At 36.3% G+C, this 8598-nt stretch overlaps 1 protein-coding gene and 1 long non-coding RNA gene across 6 annotated transcripts; one reads left to right on the top strand and one right to left on the bottom strand.

Moving 5' to 3' along the window:
• Positions 1-2865: 2865 nt before the first annotated feature.
• On the top strand, positions 2866-4269 carry LOC147479120 (uncharacterized). Of its 2 annotated transcripts, none has more exons than XR_015206196.1 (4): positions 2866-3056; positions 3180-3237; positions 3411-3516; positions 3966-4269. It is a non-coding gene; the product is annotated as an uncharacterized LOC147479120 (long non-coding RNA). The 2 variants fall into 2 exon arrangements; XR_015206197.1 differs by having other exon boundaries at positions 3408-3516.
• A 102-nt stretch (positions 4270-4371) lies between these two features.
• LOC147479119 (F-box protein SKIP23-like) lies at positions 4372-7054 on the bottom strand. 4 transcript variants are annotated; one of them, XM_086581131.1, is made up of 3 exons: positions 6547-7054; positions 6065-6135; positions 4372-4923 (listed from the first exon to the last, which is right to left on the bottom strand). In XM_086581131.1, the coding sequence occupies exons 1-3, from the start codon at positions 6836-6838 to the stop codon at positions 4570-4572; spliced, it is 717 nt and encodes a 238-aa protein (XP_086437257.1). In that variant the 5' UTR covers positions 6839-7054; the 3' UTR covers positions 4372-4569. The 4 variants fall into 4 exon arrangements, with proteins under 4 accessions (XP_086437257.1, XP_086437255.1, XP_086437258.1 ...); XM_086581132.1 differs by having other exon boundaries at positions 4735-4945; positions 6547-7050; XM_086581129.1 differs by having other exon boundaries at positions 4373-4923; positions 6065-7043.
• Positions 7055-8598: the final 1544 nt, after the last annotated feature.

Here is an 8598-nt window from a genome sequence, read left to right as displayed (position 1 = left end):
CAATTCTTATTACTCTATAATCTGACTTGAATACAATGTTTTGTTGTTTATGAACAAACTTTTTTTTTTTGTATTACACTTGAATCTTAGCTCGGGGTAACACAAATTCCTGATTTCCCTTGATTTTTAATTAACCATTTTGTTGTTTGTTTGGAGCTTATCGAATAACTTGAGCACTATTACAAAGTTGTTTCAAACATTTCCAATTAACAAAAAACAGTTGAATGCAATTGTTACATAGAGGAAGGCGTGGAGACAACAACTGCTATACCAAAACTACCTAAGTACTTGTCTCATGAAGCCCAAATTCAATTATATGGTTAGAGGAAACAAACTATAATTGGAAATGCCAAAAACTATATATTATCATTATTGAAAAATAAGTTTGATTGCTGGAGGACTCGTGATGAGTTAGCAAGACATTTGATATTGTTAATGCAGTAGTATGTCTAAACATTTTATATTGTTTAAAAAACATTTTGTTATTTTTTTTCACACTATTTATTTGTATTATTTATTTACTTATTTATGTTTTTTTTTTTTAAAGTTTGAATAGAGATATCAATGCACTACATGATAAGTTTATGCGGTTTAACATGAAGCTCTATGTTATGAGCAATATCGGTCACGGTAAAAGAAATTATACAAAACCGCTATTATTGTATGAAAAATAATGTCTACCATATATCCGTCTAGTTAGATTATTTAAAAAAAAAAAGTTTTTAACCACTTCAATTTGAAATCCAAATTCATATTTTTACTTGTTTGTTTAATTAGTCGAGTCTCGTAATATTCATGCAATTTTATTTCTATTTATATATACATTTTTTTGTTAAAGCTAAAAAAACATTTTTCATATGACTTCAATTTATACCATTCGTTGAAGGTCTCTCACTTCACATGTAATCTCTACACTATGATAGCCGGTTTTTGGAACTAATTCTCACCATAGAACAGGCAAATTTTAATCTCTCTATTTATCTAATTGAGAAGTACCTCCCTCACTGAAATTATAACCAGCTCCTCCTTTATTAATAATTTAGAAACCCCCCCCCCCCCACCACCTCTTTTTCAATTAGCCCCCCACTGTTTTTATTCCACACAATCAGAATCCATTGAAACCATGCTACCTATCGATCTTGAAAGACCGGTTTGAAGACTGAACAACTGATGTGTAGCTCAGTTTGCATACTTGTATTATTATAAAATGGGTTGACCACGGTCAACTGAGACGACTCAAAGTCAATCAATAGAAGTAGGACCAATCCCTAATAATCGATAATTTTAGGACCTATCCCTAAATACCCCTAAATAAGTAGGACCAATCCCTAAATAACCCCCTTTTTGTTTTGTTAAAACCTATGACATGTTTTTAAAGTTTGATTAGGAAATATTAAACTTAATTTTGTAGCTATTTATCTTTAATAGTTTTGAATTTATGAATGTTGATACACTTAATTTAGTTTTTAATGTTTAATTTATATAAAATAAAATCATAAATATTAATTAATTTCTTTGTCCTTTGCCTCGTCTGCGTCCTGCTTTTTTGAGATATAACCGAGTCGCCGCGTCAGTGTCTGCGTCCGCATCAGTGTCCGTGCAACATAGCTTCTTATAATCCGTTGCCTTCATTTTCGATCAATTTAGGAAGTTTCAGCATTGTCAAATAAATGGGTATTGAGGTACTTGAAGGTTACCTTGGATGTGAGATTAGTTTATAGTGGAGGTACTTGCTATGTCAGTGGTTATATGAATTCAGATTATACAAGTGATCTAGATAGATGACGATCGACTACTGATTATGTGTTTATGATACATGATGCACCGGTTAGTTGGAGGTCTATGCTACATGCTACAGTTGCTCTATCTACGACAGAGGCAGAGTATATGTCAGTGGCAGAGACAGTGAAAGAGGCACTATGGCTTCGATGTCTTTTAGATGATATGAGTATTAAGCAAAACAGTGTTGCTTTGTATTGTGATAGTCAGAGTGCTATTTATTTGGCGAAGAACCAAGTTCATCATGTTTGAACCAAGCATATTGATGTTCGTTATCATCTTATGCGGGATGTAGTTGAGGATGGTGATGTAGCACTTGAGAAAGTGGGCACCCATGACAATCCTACTGATATGCTGACGAAGGTTGTCACCAGAGTTAAGTTCCAACACTGTTTAGACTTGCTCCAAATCCTACATGTTTGATTAGATCCCTTTGTGGGCATGGCCTTCCAGGGCGGTTGACGGCGAGTTCGGGATATGATTTGACGACTAGTACTTCTTGATGGATGTGTTCGGCTCAATTTTATGTGTTAAAACCTCACCGAGGTGGAGAATGTTGTTTTGGGTTTGAAAAGCCCAAGGCGCACACGCCCCCTTAGTGCACGCCCCTTCCCTGTGAAAAGAAGATAGTTTCTTTTCTATCTGTCAGCTTGCATCAGTACTGAAGGTTGGAAAAGAAAAGGGTAGGGTCGTGCTCAGATAGTCCTAGACAAGGTGCGGGTCATGCTCTGGGCCCAACACAGATGGGTCTGATTTCTTTCACGGCATAACCGAGACTGAGATTTCACATTGAAATCTTGGACAAGTATAAAACAGAAGTGGGGTTTTCTATTCTACTCAACCTAACCAATACTAGAACAGAAACAAAGATTGTAAGAGTGCATTCTAAATGAGTGTTTGAGTGTTCATTCTTTGTGAGTGAATTGAGAGCTTTTGTAATTTGTTACTTTGTGCATCAAGTAAAAACTTGGAACTTCGCCGGTTGCGTAGGGCATTCTGCGAACCACATTATATCTGTGTTTTGTGATTTGTTCTTTTTTACATTAGTCTCTTTACTTTATATGCTTGTTAGTTGATATTGAGAAGTGTTGGGATAGTACTTGAAGGGTGTTGAAGTCTTGTCTTGAAAGAAAGATCAATCTTTGTGTAGGATTGATCTATTTGGAATTGATAACACTGTTTCCGCTTTAGATATTCACAACATCTATCAACTGCACAGCCAAGCATTGATCTGTTTAACAGTGAAGAGACAGATCCTGCAAAATCTAATGCCATCAGTAAGTCTCTATTGCAAATTCTCAATCGTTCATCTGGAGCAACTCTACTAACTGCGCTTGGGATTGGAATTAGTTCCATTTCGACTTTGTAGCCATGTGAAACTTAATGATTTCTTGGTGCAGGAAGTTCTCTTTGGGAAATAGACACCCTTCGCCACCATTATTGCCCAGTAGTTTTTAGGTATTCATCCTTCCTCTCTCTTCTTCCCTATTGTATCTTCTGTACGCACAGGCCTATGGATCCTATTGTTTAAAATCAATATAAGCTATCTTTTTCTCTCTTACTGATGGGGGCAATTTTGTATTATTTTTATTTTTCAAAATTAATATTAACCTTTACTGTTTCTTTAGTAGATTTGTTGCATCACTTGAAAATGACTTGACAGTGAGGGCCAAAATCACTGAGATCACTGTAAAGGATTTTAGTTCAGCCTCATATGCCACAATTTTCAGAGCCGAGGTAAGATTAAATGGGGATTCTCCATATATTTAGTATATCCATGATACTTTCTGGTGCAAGTTTTAGAATATTTTCGGTACATATAGCATAGCATACATGTAAGTTATTTTTTCACAATATTTTTGGGAGATGCTGGACACATTACTGTTGCGACGATATAGAATTTCGTCAATGCATGAATAGGGACTCGATCTGCATGTCCTCAATTAGATGACTAGGGATGTGGTCTGGCAAAAACGGTAAAGCAAAGTTTGCAGCCTTCAAAGATTATATCACTTGTTCTGTTGGCTCAGTGATATAGATACGTGGAAGGTTGCAAATATGTTCCTATGGTGTCTTATCATGAATGATATAACTGACTAATGTTATTATTAAGTAATGATTATTAGCTTTGGTCTTGCTGAATGACATTTTTTTTTTTTTTTTTTTTTTTGCATTGGATCGTTCAGATAGGTAGGAGGCTGGTTGGTCTTTCAAATTGGATGATTCAGAGAATAGGAATGGTAATAATGGGTTGCTAACTAAATCAGTGGAAGCTGATGAAAAGTCCACAAAGAGCCTGCGGATTGAATGTTGAGCATATGCCGAACCCAATACGAAAATCTGGTCTCTTGGCATTGATTTGAGATATCAGTTTTGTAAGATTTTATCTCTGTTTATTAAAGCAAGCCCTGCCCCCTTTTCCCAGATCCCAATTTTGACATTTCTGCACCGTGGTTATTTGCTGTATTGTTAACATACGATTGAGTTGGGTTTGCTGATGACCTGCGTATATCTGCTATTTAACAATGTTCTTGCTAGCAATATGAAGTAAAACCAAAATCAACAGAAACAAAGATCAGGAAAAAACAGAGGTAAACCTTAAAACATGAAAGTCGGAAACATTAGTGTGTAGAGCAGTCAACAGAGTGTCAAAATCATAATAAGAACATATCACATGACAGCCAAAACTACAATGGGAAAACCCCAACTTGATAATTAACACCTTATAGCTTGTCCTCAAATTCGGAGAGAGGTGTCATTTGCTCCTTCAAACCCTTCCTCCTACTAATCTCAGACACAAGGGTTGCTGCTACTGACCCAGCCTCCAAAGGATCTGAGGTCAACATTTCCCAGTGATCGAACACACACTCTAGGATCTGAGGTCAACATTTCCCAGTTATCGAACACACACTCTACAAAGGCATGTCCGGATGTTTCAGCACTGAGTTGACTGGAGAACCCAAATGACTCGATGACTGGCAAGTACGCTTGGATTTTATATAATAGAGTACCTTGAATCTGCAACTCCCCTAAGGAAGACCCGCGTCTCTGATTCAAAACACGATAAACGCGCTCAAGTGCCTGCTTTGGGGCCTGGATCTCAACCAAGTAAATAGGCTCCACAAGCCTTGGCTTCCCAGTAATCTGTGAAGCATAGATGACTCTCCTTGCAGTTGGAATGATCAATCAGCCATTAGAGTAAAGAATGCGTACGTACAAGAACTAAAATAATCAGAAGACATGCCCATAGTTCTTCTTTTATACTGGGTTAAACCTTGTTTGTGTTGGATTAGGAAAATCGTAGTGAAAAAGGTTATCATGGAAGGTTCCAATTTAAATCAGAAAGCAATTAGTCTTCGAAACACAAAATCAATTTTATGGGTTTGTTGGAATCTTCAAAACTTTCTAATTATATGTCACATACAACCATTTATATGTCACATACAACCATGAATTCATATAGATTTGGCGTTTCTCATCTAAATGATGGACACTCATTCATCAGGCCTTCGACGTCTAAAGCACAAGACAACTCGTTTTTTTAAAGAAAATCACAGTTATTGAATAGATCAAACAACAAATTTTAGATGCAACAACAAATTTTATATGTCACATACAACCATGAATTCATATAGATTTGGCGTTTCTCATCTAAATGATGGACACTCATTCATCAGGCCTTCGACGTCTAAAGCACAAGACAACTCGTTTTTTTAAAGAAAATCACAGTTATTGAATAGATCAAACAACAAATTTTAGATGCAACAACAAAGTAATGACATTACTTAGAACGTACTTCATCGTACACCAAGAAAATATGTCGGCACAAACTAAACTAAACAAGCTAAGCAGAACCGAAAGTTTATTAACTGAATGCAGTAACTAGTACAATCCACTTCGACACAAAGGTCCAATGCTCCAAAAATGCTGACAATCAACCATTGAGTTTTGAAATAATCCAAACAGGAGGTGAAAAGGGAGAAGCAGAGGTAGCGTTCGTGGAAAAAGTTCGAACTTTTTCATTTTCCAAATTAAAAACTACCATGTCAAAAGAAATTTCAATGTCAAGATTTCTTCCATAATACTTCATACGATCGTCTTCAACAAAATAGATGCAATTCCTCTTGAATATTGTCTCGACCGAAGCCAATACAGAAACCGAAGTATTAATACCCAAGAACAAAGCATGTTGTCCTAAACTTTTCACGGGACGCCATTTATTATTAGCAAAATCAAGTTTGAAAACATCAAATGCAACAGTGCATAACTTTTTTATTCCTCCTACCTCTTTTGGAAATTCATGTCGAAGAACTTGTAGCAACTCCCCTGACCATTCTACCAAGTAGCGAGCTACACCTGGAATTAATGAATAGGACACATTCACTTCACTTGCCTTTGGAGGATCACTCTTGATATCAACAATGTATAACTTCCTATTAGCACAAATTCCATACAATTGCTGCTTAAAGTATATAACGTCCATAACAAAGGGGATGTTTTGTATTGTTGTCCATGTTTTGTCTCCTGGTCTAGCAATTGCCAGCTTCTTGGAAAGAGATACCGCAATGCAATCTTCAGATGGATTCTTAGGATAGGTTAAAAACACTTTACTTACCATAAGATCACGAAGTTGAGTTCGAGTTTTTGTTGGATCCTCAAACGGCCAGGTATCGATTGTGGAGTGTGGTGGGAGATCCATATGAACTTTGGAGAATAGATTGAAAATATGCATATCAAGTTCCATATCAACTGTAACAATCCAATTACCTGCGGCTCCAACGCACCTATGCCGATGGATCTCGGGTAAATCAAGCTCGTATACTTTCGTCTTATCGAATTCTTCCCCACCTTTTGTAAGACCAATAAAAGAACGACGACATGTTGATGAAGTCTTTTCTTGGGGTAGTATGAGCAGAGGAAATTGTGGCAGTGGATAGTTGTAAGAAACGCATCTCCATGGCTTGCAAACCACTTTAAACTGCAAGTACTCGACAAAAGAATCGAGTCGTTGGCAGATGAGAGACAGGAGTTCTTCAGGGATGCCAGCCCAATCAACCATTGGAGCAGATAGAATAAGATTGACGAAAACTTTGAATTGTAGTTTAGAGATGTGCCTTGTTCTTGGTTGGGTTCTAATCAGAATTCAGAAGAACATGCACGTAGTTCTTCTTTTATACTGAGTTAAACCTTGTTTGTGTTGGATTAGGAAAATCAGAAAGCAATTAGAGTACTTAACCAATTACTACATCAAAACGGCCGGGTACAGTCAGACTTTCCTATGGTATTCTGTGATGGCCCGAGGCGAGTTTCTTAAATAGGGCTATAATATTATTGAGAAAAAAAAAACAAGTCTTTTACACAAAGAGTCGTGGGCCAATGTTTGAGTGGACTGGACTACATATAATTTGACTGGACTAAATAGCTTTTACATGTGGCCTAATGGGTATAAAACTAGTATACTGCATGGCAGTGGGGAGTGAGCAGAGCTGTGGGGAGAGAGAGAGAGTTGGGTGATACAGGGGAGAGGGAGAGATGGGTGAAGGAGAAAGAGAAAAAATGAGAGAGAAGTTGAGGACAGACAGACAGAAACCAACCAAGTTGGTTTTTGTCCGCATAGCCCATTTCTGCCAAAATCGTTCGCTACGCTCACTCAATTATACTTAGGGGCCCAAAGTTTGACTAACAAGCTGGGGGCCTAGGCGGCTGCCTAGTTAGTCAGAGCTGGCCATGGGCCGTGCGAACCTGAATATCGCCATAAGAGTTAACTCCTGCAAGCCATGGCCTAGACGGCTAGACATATCCTGTGATGACTTGTAGAAACTAGGATGAGTGAGACTGGCCCAAAATGGATCCCAAAGGATTTGTACGTTCCCATACCATGAACAGGGGCGACTCAAGATAATTAGGGGCCCTAAGCAAAGTTCGAATAGGAAATCTTCTATGATTAATATATACTAATAAAAATTGTTACATTTTTTTTATTTTTTTTCTCACAACATCTTATTGATTTGTTTACGTTATTTCATATGATCTCAGCTTTTTCTTTTTTCTTTCTTGAATAGTCTTCGCACAAAGTTGAAACTTTAATAGATTTATTTAAGAAAGAATTGCAAATAGAGAGAGAGAATGCAGAATAATTTTATACCAAATAAAACAAATATAGAAAGAAAAAGAGATTATTGGGAAAAACCAAACAAAAAAAGATATAGGTAAGATTGAATTGTTGGTGTTATACTTAATTATTTGTTATGGGGTGATGAAAAACTTTAATTATATTAGTTATAGAGGTGTGCTATTTTATGTTGGAGAAGGCGAGGGAACCGAAGGAGTTTAAGTGTTTAACACTACTTTAACAAATAAAAATTGTTACATTTTTTTTTCTCACAACATGTTATTGATTTGTTTACATTATTTCATATGATCCAAACTTTATCTTTTTTATTTCTTGAATAATCTTCGCACAAATTTGAAACTTCAATAGATTTATTTAACAAAGAATTGTGAATATAGAGAGAGAGAGAGAATGCAGAATAATTCTACACTAAATAAAACAAATATTGAGAGAGAGACAACGAGATTATAGAGAAAAACCATATAGAAAGCAAAAAAATAATATAGATAAGATTTAATTGTTGGCGTGTATATACTTGATTATTTGTCATGGGGTGATCATGGGGTGATGAAGAACTTTAATTAGTTATGGAGGTGTGCTATTTTTTGTTTGAGAAGGCGAGAGAACTGAAGGAGTTTAAGTGTTTAACACTACTTTAACGTGATTTTATGGTTTCCAATTTACCAATGTAAAAACGTTTATCCAAC

Source organism: Coptis chinensis, chromosome 8, assembly GCF_015680905.1.
Source record: "Coptis chinensis isolate HL-2020 chromosome 8, ASM1568090v1, whole genome shotgun sequence".
NCBI classification, from domain to species: domain Eukaryota; kingdom Viridiplantae; phylum Streptophyta; class Magnoliopsida; order Ranunculales; family Ranunculaceae; genus Coptis; species Coptis chinensis.
The sequence above is the reverse complement of the archived record's forward strand: the minus strand, read 5'-3'. Positions and strand labels throughout refer to the sequence as shown.